Source organism: Lampetra fluviatilis, unplaced genomic scaffold (genome assembly GCF_964198595.1).
Source record: "Lampetra fluviatilis unplaced genomic scaffold, kcLamFluv1.1 SCAFFOLD_177, whole genome shotgun sequence".
Taxonomy (NCBI): domain Eukaryota; kingdom Metazoa; phylum Chordata; class Hyperoartia; order Petromyzontiformes; family Petromyzontidae; genus Lampetra; species Lampetra fluviatilis.
Window position 1 is genome coordinate 1 of NW_027620776.1, and position 23,892 is coordinate 23,892.

At 54.8% G+C, this 23,892-nt stretch overlaps 1 protein-coding gene across 1 annotated transcript; it reads right to left on the bottom strand.

Annotated features, from left to right (window-relative positions):
* Nucleotides 1-1,900: 1,900 nt before the first annotated feature.
* LOC144954374 (E3 ubiquitin-protein ligase UBR4-like) lies at nt 1,901-23,379 on the bottom strand (the record flags this gene model as incomplete). Its single annotated transcript, XM_078884877.1, has 8 exons — nt 23,186-23,379; nt 13,115-13,212; nt 9,691-9,794; nt 8,732-8,861; nt 7,080-7,222; nt 5,279-5,381; nt 2,873-3,014; nt 1,901-2,025 (listed from the first exon to the last, which is right to left on the bottom strand). Coding segments are annotated over exons 1-8 (985 nt in total), but the record flags the coding sequence as incomplete, so codon positions are not given.
* Nucleotides 23,380-23,892: the final 513 nt, after the last annotated feature.

The following is a 23,892-nucleotide window of genomic DNA, read 5'->3' on the forward strand; positions in this document are numbered from 1 at the left end:
ACTCTACCCCACACCCCCTACCCCCTCCCCCAACCCACACCCCCTACCCCCACACCCCCTACCCCCACACCCCCTACCCCACACCCCCTACCCCACACCCCCTACCCCACACCCCCTACCCCACACACCCCTACCCCACACCCCCTACCCCACACCCCCTACCCCACACCCCCTACCCCACACCCCCTACCCCACACCCCCCTACCCCACACCCCCCTACCCCACACCCCCTACCCCCACACCCCCCACCCCACACCCCCCCACCCCCCACCCCCACCCCCCAACCCCCACACCCCCCACCCCACACCCCCACCCCCCACCCCCACCCCCACCCCCCCACCCCCACACCCACCCCCCTACCCCACACCCCCCACCCCACACCCCCCACCCCACACCCCCTACCCCCACCCCCCACCCCACACCCCCACCCCACACCCCCTACCCCACACCCCCTACCCCACACCCCCCACCCCCACACCCCCCACCCCACACCCCCACCCCCACCCCCCACCCCCCTACCCCCCCACCCCCACCCCCACCCCACACCCCCACCCCACACCCCCCAACCCCCACACCCCCTACCCCACACCCCCCTACCCCACACCCCCTACCCCACACCCCTACCCCACACCCCCACCCCCACCCCACCCACACCCCCTACCCCCACACCCACCCCACCCCCCTACCCCACACCCCCCTACCCCACACACCCTACCCCCACACCACCCCACCCCACACACCCTACCCCACACCCCCTACCCCACACACCCCTACCCCACACCCCCTACCCCCCCACACCCCCTACCCCACACCCCCTACCCCACACCCCCTACCCCACACACCCCTACCCCCACACCACCCCACACCCCTACCCCACACCCCCTACCCCACACCCCCACCCCCCACACACCCTACCCCACACCCCCTACCCCACACACCCTACCCCACACCCCTACCCCACACACCTACCCCACACCCCCTACCCCACACACCCCTACCCCACACACCCTACCCCACACACCCTACCCCACACACCCTACCCCACACCCCTACCCCACACCCCCTACCCCACACCCTACCCCACACCCACCCCACACCCTACCCCACACCCCCTACCCCACCCCCACCCCACACCCTACCCCACACCCCCCACCACCCCCCACCCCCACCCCACACCCCCACCCCACACCCCCTACCCCACACCCCCTACCCCACACCCCCACCCCACACCCCCTACCCCACACCCCCACCCCACCCCCACCCACACCCTACCCCACACCCCCTACCCCACACCCCTACCCCACACCCCCCCACCCCACACACTCTACCCCACACACCCTACCCCACACCCCCTACCCCACACCCCCTACCCCACACACCCTACCCCACACCCCCTCCCCCACCCCACACCCCCCACCCCACACCCCCTACCCACCCACACCCCCCACCCCACACCCCCCACCCCACACCCCCTACCCCACACCCCCCACCCCACACCCCCCTACCCCACACCCCCTCCCCCACCCCACACCCCCCACCCCACACCCCCTACCCCACACCCCCCACCCCACACACTCTACCCCACACCCCCTACCCCACACCCCCTACCCCACACCCCCTACCCCACACACCCTACCCCACACCCCCTCCCCCACCCCACACCCCCCACCCCACACCCCCTACCCCACACCCCCTACCCCACACCCCCTACCCCACACCCCCTCCCCCACCCCACACCCCCCACCCCACACCCCCTACCCCACACCCCCTACCCCACACCCCCTACCCCACACCCCCTCCCCCACCCCACACCCCCCACCCCACACCCCCTACCCCACACCCCCTACCCCACACACCCTACCCCACACTCCCCTCCCCCCCGCCCCCCGTGGCCGCTCACCGGCGTAGAGGCAGCTGAGTGCGAGCAGGGTGAGGCCCTGAAGCCGAGTCGGGGTGAGCGGCTCCAGGATGGGGAGCGACAGCGTGTCGAGCGCCATCGTCACGTCGATCACCAGCGAGTGGAATCTACGTCATCAACATCGTCATCATCGACATCGTCAACATCGTCACCATCAACATCATCAACATCATCAACACCAACAACATCATCAACATCATCATCACCATCAACATCATCAACATCGTCATCACCATCAACATCATCAACATCGTCATCACCATCGTCACCGTCACCATCGTCACCATCAACATCGTCACCAATCAACATCGTCACCACCATCTCCATCGTCACCGTCAACATCAGCATCATCAACATTGTCACCATCGCCACGGTGGCAGACATCGTGAACTCCCTCCCACCCTCCACTTCACACTCCACCTCACACTCCCACTACCCCTCCCCCCCCCCTCTCCCCCCCCCTCACTCTCCCCCCCTCTCCCCCCCTCTCCCCCCCCTCACCCTCCCCCCCCTCTCCCCCTCACCCTCCCCCCCTCTCCCCCTCACTCTCCCCCCCCTCTCCCCCTCACCCTCCCCCCTCACCCTCCCCCCCCTCTCCCCCTCACCCTCCCCCTCAGCCTCCCCCCCTCTCCCCCTCACCCTCCCCCTCACCCCCTCTCCCCCTCACCCTCCCCCCCTCTCCCCCTCACTCTCCCCCTCACTCTCCCCCCCTCTCCCCCTCACCCTCCCCCCTCTCCCCCTCACCCCTCTCCCCCCCCCACCTCCTCACCCTCCCCCCCCAACCTCACCCCCTCACCCTCCCCCCTCACCCTCCCCCTCCCTCCCTCCCCCCTCCCCCCATCTCACCCCCCACCTCCCCCCACCCTCACCCCCCCTCTCCCCCCCATCTCACCCTCTCCCCCCCCCTCTCCCCCTCTCCCCCCCCCCCTCCCCTCCCCCCACCCCCCATCTCACCCGTTGCGCACGGCCGTGGCGTCCGCCACGGTTGCGGGCATGATGAAGAACGACGCAGCTGCCACAGAGTCCTGGAAGCGGTTGATGTAGCGCAGGAAGTACGGCAGGTTCAGGCAGACCCGCAGCAACTTCTCTGCCCCTCCTGCCCTCAACACAGAACCACCACGTTCCATTCATTGGCTACCACATTCTGATGAGCTCTTCAACCCCCCCCCTTCTCTCTCCTCCCCCTTAACTTGTATTTAAGAGATTTCGATTTAAAGCTTCTTTCGTGACTGCAGCAGGGATTCGTCTCCTTGGTTCTTTCGGTAAAGTCGTCACGTAGAAGGGAAGTAATAAAATAATAAAAATAAAAGATTTTTATGTTTCGATTTAAAGCTTGTCGTGACTGCAGGGATTCATCTTCCTGGTTCTTTCGGTAAAGTCACGTAGAAGGGAAGTAATAAAATAATAAAAATAAAACATAAAAAAATAATTCTCACGACATTTCGGCCACAACGCAAGCAGCCGTCCTCAGGTGAAGAACAGGTCTGTCGTGAAGACAGAGTCTGAAATGGGTTTCTGTGAGACTGTCTTCTCGACAGACCTGTTCTCCACCTGAGGACGGCTGCTTGCGTTGTGGCTGAAACGTCGTGAGAATTGTATTTTATTATGTTTAATTTCTATTATTTTATTATTTCCCTTCTACGTGACTTTACCGAAAGAACCAAGAAGATGAATCCCTGCAGTCACGAAAGCTTTAAATCGAAAAAAATACACACTGAATAACACTGGTAACAAAAGAACTCACCACACAGAGACCCACAGACTCACACAGAGACCCACAGACTCACCACGCAGAGACCCACAGACTCACCACGCAGAGACCCACAGACTCACCACACAGAGACCCACAGACTCACCACACAGAGACCCACAGACTCACCACACAGACATCCACAGACTCACCACACAGAGACCCACAGACTCACCACACAGAGACCCACAGACTCACCACACAGAGACCCACACTCGCCGCACAAAGACCCACAGACTCACAGAGAGACCCACAGACTCACCACGCAGAGACCCACAGACTCACCACAGAGACCCACAGACTCACGCAGACTCACACAGAGACCCACAGACTCACACAGAGACCCACAGACTCACCACACAGAGACCCACAGACTCACCACGCAGAGACCCACAGACTCACCACAGAGACCCACAGACTCACGCAGACTCACACAGAGACCCACAGACTCACACAGAGACCCACAGACTCACCACACAGAGACCCACAGACTCACCACGCAGAGACCCAGACTCACACAGAGACCCACAGACTCACCACACAGAGACCCACAGACTCACCACAGAGACCCACAGACTCACCACACAGAGACCCACAGACTCGCACAGAGACCCACAGACTCACCACACAGAGACCCACAGACTCACACAGAGACCCACAGACTCACACAGAGACCCACAGACTCACACAGAGACCCACAGACTCACCACACAGAGACCCACAGACTCACCACACAGAGACCCACAGACTCATCACACAGAGACCCACAGACTCACCACACAGAGACCCACAGACTCACCACACAGAGACCCACAGACTCACCACACAGAGACCCACAGACTCACCACACAGAGACCCACAGACTCACCACACAGAGACCCACAGACTCACCACACAGAGACCCACCGACTCACCACACAGAGACCCACAAACTCACCACACAAAAACCCACAGACTCACCACACAGAGACCCACAGACTCACCACACAGAGACCCACAGACTCGCCACACAGAGACCCACAGACTCGCCACACAGAGACCCACAGACTCACACAGAGACCCACAGACTCACACAGAGACCCACAAACTCACCACACAGAGACCCACAGACTCACCACACAGAGACCCACAGACTCACCACACAGAGACCCACAGACTCACCACACAGAGACCCACAGACTCACCACACAGAGACCCACAGACTCACCACACAGAGACCCACAAACTCACACAGAACCCCACAGACTCACACAGACCCACAGACTCACCACACAGAGACCCACAGACTCACACAGAGACCCACAGACTCACACAGAGACCCACAGACTCACACAGAGACCCACAGACTCACACAGAGACCCACAGACTCACCACACAGAGACCCACAGACTCACCACACAGAGACCCACAGACTCACCACACAGAGACCCACAGACTCACCACACAGAGACCCACAGACTCGCACAGAGACCCGCAGACTCACCACACAGAGACCAACAGACTCACCCAGAGACCCACAAACTCACCACACAGAGACCCACAGACTCACCACAGAGACCCACAGACTCACCACACAGAGACCCACAGACTCACACCCTCTGCCCTCTCACCCAGCTCCTGCAGGCTCGCCACGTTGAGGGCGGTGAATGCCGCCTTGGCCCGAGCAGCCGCATAGGGGTCGGAGGTCAGGTCGTCGCCCTCCGCCGACCGCTCCTGGGGTCAAACAGAGGTCACGCGGGGGGAAGAGGTCACGTGCCGGGCAGAGGTCACACTAATAATGATGATGGTGATAGTGATGATGGTGGTGATGGTGATAGTGATGATGGTGGTGATGGTGATAGTGATGATGGTGGTGGTGGTGATAGTGATGATGGTGGTGGTGGTGATAGTGATGATGGTGGTGGTGATAGTGATGATGGTGGTGGTGATAGTGATGATGGTGGTGGTGATAGTGATGATGGTGGTGGTGATAGTGATGATGGTGGTGGTGATAGTGATGATGGTGGTGGTGATAGTGATGATGGTGGTGGTGATAGTGATGATGGTGGTGGTGATAGTGATGATGGTGGTGGTGATAGTGATGATGGTGGTGGTGATAGTGATGATGGTGGTGGTGATAGTGATGATGGTGGTGTTGATAGTGATGATGGTGTGGAGGAGGCTCGTGAAGGACGCTGCTACTAGGCAGTTAGAGGCAGTCGCCCTCCAACAACAACGGAGGGCGGAGGAGCGACGCTCACAACAACGAGCGGAGCGCCGGGTGGCTAAAACAGCGAGTTGGCACAGTAGGGGGCACAGGTGGTGCATCTACCGGTCATTTCAGTCGCTCAACCCATGACACCTGTTGGATCTGTCCCGTGACCTCCTCCACCTGCACCTAGCCTGGCACAGCAGTCAACCCATGACACCTTCTGGGTCTGTCCCGTGACCTCCTCCTCCTGCACCTAGCCTGGCACAGCAGTCAATCCATGGCACCTGCTGGGTCTGTCCCGCGACCTCCTCCTGCACCTAGCCTGGCACAGCAGTCAACCCATGGCACCTGCTGGGTCTGTCCCGTGACCTCCTCCTCCTGCACCTAGCCTGGCACAGCAGTCAACCCATGGCACCTGTTGGATCTGTCCCGTGACCTCCTCCTCCTGCACCTAGCCTGGCACAGCAGTCAACCCATGGCACCTGCTGGGTCTGTCCCGTGACCTCCTCCTCCTGCACCTAGCCTGGCACAGCAGTCAACCCATGGCACCTGCTGGATCTGTCCCGTGACCTCCTCCTCCTGCACCTAGCCTGGCACAGCAGTCAACCCATGGCACCTGTTGGATCTGTCCCGTGACCTCCTCCTCCTGCACCTAGCCTGGCACAGCAGTCAACCCATGGCACCTGCTGGGTCTGTCCCGTGACCTCCTCCTCCTGCACCTAGCCTGGCACAGCAGTCAACCCATGGCACCTGCTGGGTCTGTCCCGTGACCTCCTCCACCTGCACCTAGCCTGGCACAGCAGTCAACCCATGGCACCTGCTGGGTCTGTCCCGTGACCTCCTCCTCATGCACCTAGCCTGGCACAGCAGTCAACCCATGGCACCTGCTGGGTCTGTCCCGTGACCTTCTGCCAGCGGGTGTGGCCTTAAAGTGCACCTAGCCTGGCACAATCGCCGTGGTGACGTCACCACCACTTGGTGGCGAATGGCGGTTGTTGTTGTTGGTGATGATCATGGTGGTGGTGGTGAAGATGCTGCTGCTGATGGCGGCGACGATGGTGGCGACGATGGTGGTGACGATGGTGGCGACGATGGCGGCGACGATGGTGGCGACGATGGTGGCGACGAAGGTGGCGACGATGGCGGCGACGATAGCGGCGACGATGGTGGCGACGATGGCGGCGACGATGGTGGCGACGATGGTGGCGACGATGCCCCACCTGCGTGCTTGCGGAGCCGAGGGCGGGCGACGTCGACAGGTCGGGGCTCAGCGGGGAGCCCAGCTGACGGAAGAAGTTGCCGTGCACCTCCCGCTCACGCGCCTCCACGCTCGGGGGAGGGGCGGCCTCCTTCTGCTCCTCCGCTGCGGACGGGGAGATTTGGGGGCGGGGGGGGGGGTGAGGGGGCGAGATGCAGGGGAAGGTGGGAGTGAGATGCGGGCGGGCGGGGGGGGGTAGATTTGTCACGGGGAGAGGGGAGGGTGATGGGAGAGATACGGGGGGGGGGGGGGGTAGATGTGTCACGAGGAGAGGGGAGGGTGATGGAGAGATACGGGGGGGGGGTAGATGTGTCACGGGGAGAGGGGAGGGTGATGGAGAGATACGGGGGGGGGGGGTAGATGTGTCATGGGGAGAGGGGAGGGTGATGGAGAGATATGGGGGGGGGTAGATGTGTCACGGGGAGAGGGGAGGGTGATGGAGAGATACGGGGGGGGGGGTAGATGTGTCACGGGGAGAGGGGAGGGTGATGGAGAGATATGGGGGGGGGGGTAGATGTGTCACGGGGAGAGGGGAGGGTGATGGAGAGATACGGGGGGGGGGGTAGATGTGTCACGGGGAGAGGGGAGGGTGATGGAGAGATACGGGGGGGGGGTAGATGTGTCACGGGGAGAGGGGAGGGTGATGGAGAGATACGGGGGGGGGGGGTAGATGTGTCACGGAGAGAGAGGAGGGTGATGGAGAGATATGGGGGGGGGGGGTAGATGTGTCACGGGGAGAGGGGAGGGTGATGGAGAGATACGGGGGGGGGGGGGTAGATGTGTCACGGGGAGAGGGGAGGGTGATGGAGAGATACGGGGGGGGGGGGTAGATGTGTCACGGAGAGAGAGGAGGGTGATGGAGAGATATGGGGGGGGGGGGGTAGATGTGTCACGGGGAGAGGGGAGGGTGATGGAGAGATACGGGGGGGGGGGGGTAGATGTGTCACGGGGAGAGGGGAGGGTGATGGAGAGATACGGGGGGGGGGGGGTAGATGTGTCACGGAGAGAGAGGAGGGTGATGGAGAGATATGGGGGGGGGGGGTAGATGTGTCACGGGGAGAGGGGAGGGTGATGGAGAGATACGGGGGGGGGGATAGATGTGTCACGGGGAGAGGGGAGGGTGATGGAGAGATACGGGGGGGGGGGTAGATGTGTCACGGGGAGAGGGGAGGGTGATGGGGGAGGGGAGGGGGGTGGAGAGATGGGGGGGGGGGAAGGGGTAGATGTGTCACAGGGAGAGGGGAGGGTGATGGAGAGATACGGGGGGGGGGTAGATGTGTCACGGGGAGAGGGGAGGGTGATGGGAGAGATACGGGGGGGGGGTAGATGTGTCACGGGGAGAGGGGAGGGTGATAGGGGAGGGGAGGGGGGTGGAGAGATGGGGGGGGGGGGAAGGGGTAGATGTGTCACAGGGAGAGGGGAGATGCGGGGCAGAGATAAGTCACTGGGAGGGAGATAAGGGAACTTCTTTCGCGCCATACGTAGCCAACCGTGATAATCGGAGGTGGAGGCTATACGGGGGGGAGGGTGAGGGTGGGGGTGAGGGGGGGGAGAGTGGGGGTGAGGGGGGTGAGGAGGGGGGGTGAGGCGTGGGGAGGGGGCACTTTGTCTTACCGTCGGAGAGCGTCTTGATGGTGAGCGGGAGGCGGGCAGATTTCATCATCGCGGTGAAGGTGATGATCTCCGTGCGGTCAAGCTCACTGCTGCCCGTGCACATCGCCTTGATCAGCAGGATGAGGTGCTTCTGTGGGGTTGAGGAGGTGTGTGGGGAGAGAGGGATGATGATGACGACGACACAGAGACCCACTGTTGCTTGCTGCCAGCTTCTATAGTATTACAGCAGCAGCAGCAGACTCCCACGAGGACAGGTTGTTCTAAGGGCACTTTGTAAATTATTATAGTTACAAAGATTACTACTGAACCTTCTTGGTTCTTTCGGTAAAGTCACGTAGAATGGATATAATAATAAAATAATAAAAATGTAACGTAATAAAATTATAATATTTTATTACGTTTTTTTTTATTTCCACTCTACGTGACTTTACCGAAAGAACCAAGAAGATGAATCCCTGCAGTCACGAAAGCTTTCAATAAATAAATATAACGTAATATTATGTTTTATTTTTATTATTTTATTATTTCCATTCTACGTGATGACTTTACCGAAAGAACCAACAAGATGAATCCCTGCAGTCACGAAAGCTTTAAATCGAAATTTTATTATGTTTTATTTTATTATTTTATTATTTCCATTCTACGTGACTTTACCGAAAGAACCAACAAGATGAATCCCTGCAGTCACGAAAGCTTTAAATCGAAATTTTATTATGTTTTATTTTATTATTTTATTATTTCCATTCTACGTGACTTTACCGAAAGAACCAACAAGATGAATCCCTGCAGTCACGAAAGCTTTACATCGAAATTTTATTATGTTTTATTTTATTATTTTATTATTTCCATTCTACGTGACTTTACCGAAAGAACCAACAAGATGAATCCCTGCAGTCACGAAAGCTTTACATCGAAACACTATTGAACCGCCCGTGCCAAGCGACCGTGGGGGTTTTTACCTGCGAGACGGCGCAGGCCTCGTCCGGAGCCTCCAGCCGGAGGAGACAAAACTCCACCAGGATGCGGCAAGCTGCTCCCACGCCGGGCAGGGCGGTGGAGGGCACTGCCACACAAAACACAATAGGAGGTACATATACAGAGGCACAGACACACACACAGCTACACACACAGCCACAGACACAGACAGACACAGCCACACACACACAGAGATACACACACAGACACAAACACACACACAGCCACACACACAGACAGACACACACACACACACAGCCACACACACAGCCACAGACACACACACACACACAGCCACACACACACACAGCCACACACACAGCCACACACACACACAGCCACACACACAGCCACACACACACACACAGCCACACACACACAGACAGACACACAAAACTCCACCAGGATGCGGCAAGCGGCTCCCACGCCGGGCAGGGTGGTGGAGGGCACTGCCACACAAAACACAATAGGAGGTACAAAGATCCCCCGTATAGCCTTAACAGACTGTAGGGGCAAGTGCTGTTAGCGAGCACCTATGAAGGCCGGAACGGTACACGAGGGGGTGGGTGGCCAGCACTACGCCACAGAGGCACAGACACACACACAGACAGACACACACACACACAGAGACACACAGAGACACACAGAGACACACAGAGACACAAACAGCCACACACACACACACACAGACAGACACACACACACAGACAGACACACACACACACACACAGCCACACACAGCCACAGACACACACACAGACAGACACACACACACACACAGACAGACACACACACAGACACACACACAGCCACACACACACACAGCCACACACACACACACACACAGCCACACACACACAGACAGACACACACACACACAGACAGACACACAAAACTCCACCAGGATGCGGCAAGTGGCTCCCACGCCGGGCAGGGCGGTGGAGGGCACTGCCACACAAAACACAGAGGAGGTACATATACAGAGGCACAGACACACACACAGACACACGGCTACACACAGACAGACACACACACACAGAGACACATAGAGACACAAACAGACACACACACACAGAGACACACAGACAGACACACACACACACACAGCCACACACACAGACAGCCACACATACAGACAGACACACAGACACACACACACAGAGACACACAGAGACACAAACAGACACACACACAGAGACACACAGAGACACAAACAGACACACACACAGAGACACACAGACAGACACACACACACACACAGACACACAGCCACACATACATACAGACAGACACACAGACTCACACACACAGACAGCCACACACACACACACAGCCACACACACACACACACAGCCACACACACAGACAGACACACACAGCCACACACAGCCACAGACACACACAGCCACACACAGCCACAGACACACACAGCCACACACAGCCACAGACACACACACAGACACACACACACACAGACACACACACACACACACAGCCACACACACAGACAGACACACACACACACAGACAGACACACACACAGACAGACAGACACACAAGACTCCACCAGGATGCGGCAAGCGGCTCCCACGCCAGGCAGGGCGGTGGAGGGCACTGCCACACAAAACACAGAGGAGGTACATATACAGAGGCACAGACACACACACAGACACACGGCTACACACACAGACAGACACACACACACACAGAGACACACAGACAGACACACACACACACAGCCACACACACACACACACAGACAGACACACACACAGCCACACACACACACACACAGACAAACACACACACAGCCACACACACACACACACAGACAAACACACACACAGCCACACACACACACACACAGACAAACACACACACAGCCACACACACACACACACAGACAAACACACACACAGCCACACACACACACACACAGCCACAGACACACACACACACACACAAGACTCCACCAGGATGCGGCAAGCGGCCCCCACGCCGGGCAGGGTGGTGGAGGGCACTGCCACACAAAACACAATAGGAGGTACATATACAGAGGCACATATACACACACACACATACACACACGCAGACACAGACAGACACACACATACAGGCACAGACACACAGACAGACACACACACACACAGAGACAAAGAGACACACACAAAGAGACACACACACAGAGACGCACACACAGACACACACACACAGACACACACAAACACAGAGACACACACAGACACAAAGAGACACACACAAAGACACACACACAAACACAGAGACACACACAGACACACAAGGCAGGATGCTTCACCCCATCAAGCAGGGTGGTGGAGGGCACTACCGCACACACACACAGAGACACACACACAGACACACACACAGACACACAGAGACACACACAGACACACACAGACACACACAGACACACAGAGACAACAAAGATCCCCCGTATAGCCTTAACAGACTGTAGGGGCAAGTGCTGTTAGCGAGCACCTATGAAGGCCAGAACGGTACACGAGGGGGTGGGTGGCCAGCACCACGCCCGACCGCCTTTGTCTCCCCAGTGGCGATGTTTACTACACACCGCACCAGGTACTCATTTGAGGCTGAGTCGACCTAGGGGAGGCCGGGACCGGTTCAGATAATCGTCACTGGTGTTGGCCGTGAGCGGGAATCGAACTCGGGTCGCCAGGTTCATAGCGCAGCGCGCTAACCGCTACACCACCGCTCCCCACACACAGAGACACACACACAGAGACACACACACAGACACACACACACAGAGACACACACACAGACAGACACACACACAGACAGACACACACAGAGACACACACACAGAGACACACACACAGACAGCCACACACACAGACAGCCACACACACAGACAGCCACACACACAGACAGCCACACACACAGACAGCCACACACACAGACAGCCACACACACACACACAGCCACACACACAGACAGCCACACATACAGACAGACACACAGACAGACACACAGAGACACACACACACAGACACACACACACACACAGAGACACACACACAGAGACACACACACAGACACACACACACACACAGACACACACACACACACACACACAGACACACACACACACAGACAGCCACACACACACACACACAGCCACACACACACACACACACAGACACACACACACACACAGACACACACACAGAGACACACACACACACAGAGACACACACACACACAGACACACACACAGAGACACACACAGACACACACACACAGAGACACACACAGAGACACACACACAGAGACACACACACACAGAGACACACACACACACACAGCCACACACACACACACACATAGACACACACACACAAGGGCTAGGCGACGAGGGCTACTCACGCTGCGAGCAGACGCTGGCGATGTAGTGGGCCGAGAGGGCCACGAATGAGGAGTAGAATGGCTCGTAGGCCTTGTCATGGTGCAGGATCTGGGCCTCGCTGTCACGGGGACAGCAGGGGGGGAGGGGGAGGAGGAGGAGGTGGTGGTGGTGCAGGGGGGGGGGTAGTGGTGGTGGTGCAGGAGATGGTGGTGGTGCAGGAGGAAGCGGAGATGGTGGTGGTGGTGATGGTATTGGTGCAGTTGGAGGAGATGGTGGTGGTGGTATTGGTGCAGTTGGAGGAGATGGTGGTGGTGGTGCAGTTGGAGGAGATGGTGGTGATGGTATTGGTGCAGTAGGAGGAGATGGTGGTGGTGGTGCAGGAGGAGGAGATGGTGGTGGTGGTGCAGTAGGAGGAGATGGTGGTGGTGGTATTGGTGCAGTAGGAGGAGATGGTGGTGGTGGTGCAGGAGGAGGAGGAGGAGGTGGTGGTATTAGTGCAGGAGATGGTGGTGATGGTGGTGATGGTATTGGTGCAGGAGATGGTGGTGATGGTGGTGATGGTATTAGTGCAGGAGATGGTGGTGATGGTGGTGATGGTATTGGTGCAGGAGATGGTGGTGATGGTGGTGATGGTATTGGTGCAGGAGATGGTGGTGATGGTGGTGATGGTATTGGTGTAGGAAAGAGGAGATGGTGGTGGTGCATGAGGAGGGGGAGATGGTGGTGGTGATGGTATTGGTGCAGTAGAAGGAGGTGGTGGTGGTGGTGATGGTATTGGTGCAGTAGAAGGTGGTGGTGGTGGTGGTGGTGGTGATGGTATTGGTGCAGTAGAAGGAGGTGGTGGTGGTGGTGATGGTATTGGTGCAGTAGAAGGAGGTGGTGGTGGTGATGGTATTGGTGCAGTAGAAGGAGGTGGTGGTGGTGGTGGTGGTGATGGTATTGGTGCAGTAGAAGGAGGTGGTGGTGGTGATGGTATTGGTGCATGAGGGAGTAAACAACACACGGTCAGTCACCCAGCGTTGATCATTAATACATTATCACGTTCATGATCATTTATTAATTAATCATTGATGATGTTGTTGTTGTAATTAACACCACTGATATTATCATCACCATCAATACCATCACCACCACGATCATCAGCAAGACTATAATCATCACCACCATCATTCACCACCAATACCATCATCGTCACCACCACCTTTATCATCATCAATACCATCATCATTTTCGCCAATACCATCCGCAATATCAACATCATCGCCAATATCATAATTAATAATAAATACCGTCATCACCAATACCATCACCACCATCAACAGCAATATCAACATCATCACCAATACCATCACCATCACTGCCACCATCACCAATAGCCATCAGCATCACCATCACCACGAAGACGATCATCATCGTGACTACAAACGCCAAGATCATCATCACCATCATCACCATCATCACCATCATCACCATCATCACCATCATCACCATCATATCAAAGGCAAAGATCCCCCGGATAGCCTTAAAAGACCTGTTCTCCACCTGAGGACGACTGCTTGCGTTGTGGCCGAAACGTCGTGAGAATTCTGTTAATGTTTTATTTTTATTAATTTATTATTTCCATTCTACGTGACTTTACCGAAAGAACCAAGAAGATATTTTTATTTCACCAGGTAAGGTCCCACTACTTTTCAGAGAAGCAACCTGGCCCAGAAATGGGCTGATATGATCATCATCATCATCACGTGGACATTTATAGAAGCAGACAAAAACTTTAAACGCGTGATGCTGATTCTAAATTTGGAGGGGGGAAAAGCGGAAGACCCGAAGAAACATCCACGAGGCCGCAGAGAGAGACACGCAGACTCCACATATACAGCAACAGCAGGCATCGTCAGGATGGAGATCGAACCCACGACCTCCTGTATTCCAGGCGAGGTAGTTAACATCTCCTAGCCACTGTGATGAGACACGCAAACTCCAGACAGGCATCGTCAGGATGGGGATCGAACCCACGACCTCCTGTATACCAGGCGAGGTAGTTAACATCTCCTAGCCCCTGTGATGATGATGATGAGAGAGAGACGCAAACTCCACATATACAGCAGCAGCAGCAGGCGTCGTCAGGGTCAGGATCGAACCCACGACCTCCTGTATATCAGGCGAGGTGGTTAATATCTCCTAGCCACTATGATGCTGATGATGATAAAGACGCAGACTCCACATATACAGCAGCAGCAGGCGTCGTCAGGGTCAGGATCGAACCCACGACCTCCTGTATATCAGGCGAGGTAGTTAATATCTCCTAGCCACTGTGATGAGAGAGACACGCAAACTCCAGACAGGCATCGTCAGGATGGGGATCGAACCCACGACCCTCCATATACCAGACGAGGCAGTTAACATCTCCTAGCCACTGTGATGATGATGAGAGAGACGCAGACTCCACATATACAGCAGCAGCAGGCATGGTCAGAATCAGGATCGAACCCACGACCTCCTGGATACCAGGCGAGGTAGTTAACATCTCCTAGCCACTGTGATGATGATGATGAGAGACGCAAACTCCAAATATACAGCAGCAGGCATCGTCAGGGTCAGGATCGAACCCACGACCTCCTGTAGACCAGGCGAGGTAGTTAACATCTCCTAGCCACTGTGATGATGATGGGAGAGACGCAGACTTCACATATACAGCAGCAGCAGGCATCGTCAGGGTCAGGATCGAACCCACGACCTCCTGTATATCAGGCGAGGTAGTTAACATCTCCTAGCCACCGTGATGATGATAAGAGAGACGCAAACTCCAAATATGCAGCAGCAGGCATCGTCAGGGTCAGGATCGAACCCACAACCTCCTGTGTACCAGGCGAGGTAGTTAACATCTCCTAGCCACCGTGATGATGATAAGAGAGACGCAAACTCCAAATATGCAGCAGCAGGCATCGTCAGGGTCAGGATCGAACCCACGACCTCCTGTGTACCAGGCGAGGTAGTTAACATCTCCTAGCCACTGTGATGATGATGAGAGAGAGACGCAAACTCCAAATAAACAGCAGCAGCAGGCATCGTCAGGGTCGGGATCGAACCCACGAACTCCTGTGTACCAGGCGAGGTAGTCAACATCTCCTAACCACCGTGATGATGATGATGATGAGAGAGACGCAGACTCCACATATACAGCAGCAGGCATCGTCAGAATCAGGATCGAACCCACGACCTCCTGTATACCGAGCGAGGTAGTTAACATCTCCTAGCCAATGTGATGATGATGAGAGAGACGCAGAATCCACATATACAGCAGCAGCAGGCATCGTCAGGATGGGGATCGAACCCACGAACTCCTGTGTACCAGGCGAGGTAGTCAACATCTCCTAACCACCGTGATGATGATGATGAGAGAGACGCAGACTCCACATATACAGCAGCAGCAGGCATCGTCAGGGTCAGGATCGAACCCACGACCTCCTGTGTACCAGGCGAGGTAGTTAACATCTCCTAGCCACATTGATGATGATGATGAGAGACGCAAACTCCACATATACAGCAGCAGGCATCGTCAGGGTCGGGATCGAACCAACGACCTCCTGTATACCAGGCGAGGTAGTCAACATCTCCTAGCCACTACAATCTCTCTATATATATACTCAAACCCACTCTTATTTAACGTATTACGCCGTGTTAACATTGTGCCCTTGCGTTTTGTTTATAACCGTACAAGTTTAACCGTTGGCGGAGTTTAAAACGCTTCGTTAAAATATCTCGGCAAGGCACAGGACATTTTTTTTAAGCTTCTTTTTAATATACATAACGCATATTATGAAAAAAAGTTACTTAGCTAGCCTTTACTTCGTTAAAGCAACACTTTAGTAACCATCATCAATTGCGATCTTTGTTTTAAATTCATTTGCGTGACTCAGCAATTAGGCCAGGTTAGGCCCGAGGCTTTTTACGTGTTTCCTAGGCCGTCTCTACCGGGTGCCGCGGGGAGTTGGGGGGTGGGGAGCAGGGCGGGTGGAGCCGGGGTGTGAGTTACTACTCATGCAGTTATTCAGTCACTGTTCACTCATTCACTCAGTCATTCGCTTAACCATTCAGTCACTCAGTCATTCACCCAGTCACTCAGTTATTCGCTCAGTCATTCACTTAGTCACTCAGTCATTCACTCAGTCATTCACTCAAGTCATGCAGGCAGTCGCTCAGTCACTCACTCAGTCACTCACTCAAGTATTCGCTCAGTCACCCAATCGAGCCATTCGCTCAGTCATTCGCTCAGTCATTCAGTTATTCGCTCAGTCACTCAGTCATTCACTTAATCACTCAGTCATTCGCTTAGTCACTCAGTCATTCACTGTCATTCACTTAGTCACTCGGTCATTCGCTCAGTCATTCACTTAGTCAATCAGTCATTCACTTAGTCATTCAGGCAGTCGCTCATGCACACACTCATTCACCCAGTCACTCAGTCATTCGCTTAGTCACTCAGTCATTCGCTCAGTCATTCAGACAGTCGCTCGGCACACACTCATTCACCCAGTCACTCAGTCATTCGCTTAGTCACTCAGTCATTCGCTCAGTCATTCAGACAGTCGCTCTGCACACACTCATTCACCCAGTCACTCAGTCATTCGCTTAGTCACTCAGTCATTCGCTCAGTCATTCAGGCAGTCGCTCATGCACACACTCATTCACCCAGTCACTCAGTCATTCGCTCAGTCATTCAGGCAGTCGCTCATGCACACACTCATTCACCCAGTCACTCAGTCATTCGCTTAGTCACTCAGTCATTCGCTCAGTCATTCAGGCAGTCGCTCATGCACACACTCATTCACCCAGTCACTCAGTCATTCGCTCAGTCATTCAGGCAGTCGCTCATGCACACACTCATTCACCCAGTCACTCAGTTATTCGCTCAGTCACTCAAATCATCCCCCCCCCCCCAAGTCACTCGGTCATTCCCTTAGTCATTCAGTCACACAGTTATTTAAGAACTCAGGCAGTCAAGAATTCACTCATACACTCGCTCGCTCACTCATTCTTTCACTCGTACACACGCTCACTCATTCTCTTACTCACACACACACTCTCACACTCATACACTCTCTCGCTCACTCTCTCACACTCTCAGTCTCTCACACTCTCACTCACTCACACTCACACACCCTCTCACTCACTCACACTCTCACTCACTCACACTCTCACTCACTCACACTCTCACTCACTCACACTCACACACCCTCTCACTCACTCACACTCTCACTCACTCACACTCTCACTCACTCACACTCACTTCACACACTCACTCTCTCACTCACTCACACTCTCTCTCACTCACACACTCTCTCTGCTACTGATGATAATGCTGCTGCTGCTGCTGATGATTAAGATGCTGCTGATGTTGATGTGACAGCGTGAAATCAAGTTTGTCATGGGGGTACACTGAAGACACTGATGATGGTGCTGATATTATTAGACCGTTGCTTCTACTGCTCATGATGCTGCTGCTGCTGCTGATGATGAAGATGCTAATAACAATGCCACTGCTGATGATGATGCTGCTGCTGATGATGCTGCTGGTGAAGATGATAATAACGATGATGCCACTGCTGATGATGATGCTGCTGATGCTGCTGCTGCTGATGATGAAGATGCTAATAACAATGCCACTGCTGATGATGATGCTGCTGCTGATGATGATGCTGGTGAAGATGATAATAACGATGATGCCACTGCTGATGATGATGCTGCTGATGCTGCTGCTGCTGATGATGAAGATGCTAATAACAATGCCACTGCTGATGATGATGCTGCTGCTGATGATGCTGCTGGTGAAGATGATAATAACGATGATGCCACTGCTGATGATGATGCTGCTGATGCTGCTGCTGCTGATGATGAAGATGCTAATAACAATGCCACTGCTGATGATGATGCTGCTGCTGATGATGCTGCTGGTGAAGATGATAATAACGATGATGCCACTGCTGATGATGATGCTGCTGATGATGAAGATGCTAATAACAATGCCACTGCTGATGATGATGCTGCTGCTGATGATGCTGCTGGTGAAGATGATAATAACGATGATGCCACTGCTGATGATGATGCTGCTGATGATGAAGATGCTAATAACACTGATGCCACTGCTACTGATGACGCTCCTGCTGCTGCTGATGAATGCTTCTGATGAAGATGCTGCTGATTATTCCGCTGCTGATGATGCTGCTGATGATGTTGCTGATGTTGCTGGTGATGATGCTGCTGATGTTGCTGTTGATGGTGCTCATGATGCTGATGATGCTGCTGATGGTGCTCATGATGCTGCTGCTGATGCTGCTGATGTTGCTTCTGTTGCTGCTGCTGATGTTGCTTCTGTTGCTGCTGCTGCTGCTGATGATGATGCTGCTGCTGATGTTAATGATTAACGTGTCCAACTGATGCCGACTGACACGAGGATGATAATGAAGCCGTGGAGGATGCTGATGATGACAGCGGTTAGAGCGTGCGGTGTCAAATTCGTGATGTTGACGAGGAGACGTCATGCTGCCAATGACGAAGCTGCTGATGATGTTGACTGCTTCTGCAGCTCATGTAGATAGTGCTGCTGCTGCTGATACTACTGCTGATAATAGCTTGACAGTGCTGCTGATGATGATGATGTTGCTGCTGATGATGATGTTGCTGCTGCTGCTGATGTTGTGGAGATGTTGACTGCTTCTGCAGTCCATGTAGATAGTGCTGCTGCTGATACTACTGCTGCTAACAACGTGTTGACAGTGCTGCTGATGATGATGTTGCTGCTGATGATGATGTTGTGGTGATGATGCTGATGATGTTGTGGTGATGTTGACTGCTTCTGCAGTCCATGTAGATAGTGCTGCTGCTGCTGATACTACTGCTGCTAACAACGTGTTGACAGTGCTGCTGATGATGATGTTGCTGGTGATGATGCTGATGATGTTGACTGCTTCTGCAACTCATGTAGATAGTGCTGCTGCTGCTGCTGCTGATAACAGCTTGTTGACAGTGCTGCTGATGATGATGTTGCTGCTGATGATGATGTTGTGGTGATGATGCTGATGTTGTGGTGATGTTGACTGCTTCTGCAGTCCATGTAGATAGTGCTGCTGCTGATACTACTGCTGATAACAGCGTGTTGACAGTGCTGCTGATGATGATGTTGCTGCTGATGATGATGATGTTGTGGTGATGATGCTGATGATGTTGATTGCTTCTGCAGCTCATGTAGATAGTGCTGCTGCTGATACTACTGCTAACAACGTGTTGACAGTGCTGCTGATGATGATGTTGCTGCTGCTGGTGATGTTGTGGTGATGATGCTGATGATGTTGACTGCTTCTGCAGCTCATGTAGATAGTGCTGCTGCTGATGATAATAGCTTGTTGACAGTGCTGCTGCTGATGATGATGTTGCTGCTGATGATGATGTTGCTGCTGCTGATGTTGTGGTGATGTTGACTGCTTCTGCAGCTCATGTAGACAGTGCTGCTGCTGATACTACTGCTAACAACGTGTTGACAGTGCTGCTGCTGATACTACTGCTGATACCAGCTTGTTGACAGTGCTGCTGATGATGATGTTGCTGCTGCTGGTGGTGATGTTGCTGATGATGATGTTGATTGCTTCTCCAGCTCATGTAGATAGTGCTGCTGCTGATACTACTGCTGATAATAGCGTGTTGACAGTGCTGCTGATGATGATGCTGGTGATGTTGTGATGTTGCTGATGATGTAGCTTGCTTCTACAGCTGATGTTGGTGAAGCTAGTGCTGCTGCTGATGATGATGATTTAGAGTGGTAAGAGCTTATGATGACTGTGCTGATATTGGTAATGATGCCGCTGCTGATGCTGATGTTGCGAGCTTTTACACCTGATATTCACGAAGCTAGTGCTGCTGCTGATGATGACAGTGGTAAGAGCTTATGTTGACTGTGCTGCTGCTGATGATGCTGCTGATGATGCTGCTGATGATGCTGATGATGGTGCTGCTGATGATGCTGCTGATGATGCTGCTGATGATGCTGATGATGATGCTGATGATGATGCTGCTGATGGTGCTGCTGCTGATGATGATGGTGCTGCTGCTAATGATGATGGTGCTGCTGCTGCTGATGGTGCTGCTGCTGCTGATGATGGTGCTGCTGCTAATGGTGCTGCTGATGATGATGATGGTGCTGCTGCTGCTGCTGATGGTGCTGCTGCTAATGGTGCTGCTGATGATGATGATGGTGCTGCTGCTAATGATGATGGTGCTGCTGCTGCTGATGATGGTGCTGCTGCTGCTGATGATGATGGTGCTGCTGCTGATGGTGCTGCTGCTGATGATGATGGTGCTGCTGCTAATGGTGCTGCTGATGATGATGATGGTGCTGCTGCTGATGGTGCTGCTGCTGCTGCTGATGATGGTGCTGCTGCTAATGGTGCTGCTGATGATGATGATGGTGCTGCTGCTGATGGTGCTGCTGCTGATGATGATGGTGCTGCTGCTGATGGTGCTGCTGCTGATGATGATGGTGCTGCTGCTGATGGTGCTGCTGCTGATGATGATGGTGCTGCTGCTGATGGTGCTGCTGCTGATGATGATGGTGCTGCTGCTGATGATGATGATGGTGCTGCTGCTGATGATGATGGTGCTGCTGCTGATGGTGCTGCTGCTGATGATGATGGTGCTGCTGCTGATGATGATGATGGTGCTGCTGCTAATGATGATGGTGCTGCTGCTGATGGTGCTGCTGATGATGATGGTGCTGCTGCTGATGGTGCTGCTGATGATGATGATGGTGCTGCTGCTAATGATGATGGTGCTGCTGCTGATGGTGCTGCTGATGATGATGGTGCTGCTGCTGATGGTGCTGCTGCTAATGATGATGGTGCTGCTGATGATGATGGTGCTGCTGCTGCTGATGATGATGGTGCTGCTGCTAATGGTGCTGCTGATGATGATGATGGTGCTGCTGCTGCTGATGGTGCTGCTGCTGCTGCTAATGATGATGGTGCTGCTGCTGCTGATGATGATGGTGCTGCTGCTAATGGTGCTGCTGATGATGATGATGCTGCTGCTGATGATGGTGATGATGCTGATGATGCTGCTGATGGTGCTGCTGATGATGATGCTGCTGGTGGTGCTGCTGCTGATGATGATGCTGCTGATGGTGGTGCTGATGATGATGGTGTTGATGATAATAGTGCTGATAATGATCGTGGTGCTGCTGATGATGGTGGTGCTGATGGTGGTGCTGCTTATGATGATGGTGGTGCTGCTGCTCATGATGGTGGTGGTGCTGCTCATGATGGTGGTGGTGCTGCTGATGATGATGGTGGTGCTGATGATGATGCTGCTGATGATGGTACTGATGCTGATGATCCTGCTGATGATGATGCTGATGATGGTGGTGCTGCTTATGATGATGGTGGTGCTGCTGATGGTGCTGCTGATGATGCTGCTGATGGTGGTGGTGCTGCTGATGAGAATGCTGATTATGGTGGTGCTGCTGATGGTGGTGCTGCTGATGATGCTGCTGCTGCTGCTGATAATGCTGCTGATGATAATGCTGATGATGGTGGTGCTGCTGATGATAATGCTGATGATGGTGGTGCTGCTGATGATAATGCTGCTGATGGTGGTGGTGCTGCTGATGATGGTGGTGCTGCTGATGATGATGATGCTGCTGCTGCTGATGATGATGGTGCTGCAGTATTCAGTGACAAGTTGCGTACGGTGACATGGGGAGACGCGGCGGCTTGACAATGTCACCTCACCATCCTCCTTCCGCCATCTCCCCTCACCCATCCTCACCTCACCACAATCCCCTCACCCATCACCAATCCTCACCTCACCCATCACCAATCCTCACCTCACCCATCACCAATCCTCACCCATCACCAATCCCTCTCCCCCACCAAAACCGGACCTCGGCCATCGCGGCCTACACGAAGGCTTTAACCGCTTTTCCTAACTCGACTCCCGGCACCCCCCCACCCCGCGCACGGGGTTAGGCGGCTTCCCCGCACGGACCCCGCAAGGTCCGCCCTTGCCCGCCCGCCCGTCCGTCCGTCTCTCCACCCCCGAACCTTTTGACGATGGACGCCACAAGCTGAGGGATGTCCCTGGCGTCGAACGAGGCGTAGGAAGCGGCGAGAAGAGGTCGAACGCTTGAGGACCACTCAACAACGGAGCGGCCTGAAACCGCCTCATCATCGGCGGTCGCCATTGCGCGCTTTCTGACTAACGTCAACCGACTCCCGCCCCCACCCACACTGCCGCGACTTATGTGAACTGGGGAATGTGGTGGGCGGGTAACGTGGGAGCCTATGGGAGCTCTATGGGAGTGGCCGGCGAGGGTGATTGTAATGCGTAGTGCGGATAGGGAGGAAGGCTTATGTCGTGTAGGGAATGTGGAGGGCGGGTAACGTGGGAGCTTATGGGAGCTCTATGGGAGTGGCCATCGAGGGTGAGTGTAATGCGTAGTGCGGATAGGTAGGGAGGCTTATGTCGTGTAGGGAATGTGGTGGGCGGGTAACGTGGGAGCCTATGGGAGGTCTATGGGAGTGGCCGACGGGGTGATTGTAATGCGTAGTGCGGATAGGTAGGGAGGCTTATGTCGTGTAGGGAATGTGGTGGGCGGGTACGTGGGAGCCTATGGGAGCTCTATGGGAGTGGCCGGCGAGGGTGATTGTAATGCGTAGTTCGGATTAGCGTGGTTCCTTAAGCGAACTGGGGAATGTGGAGGGCGGGTAAAGTGGGAGCCTATAGGAGCTCTATGGGAGTGGTCGGCGAG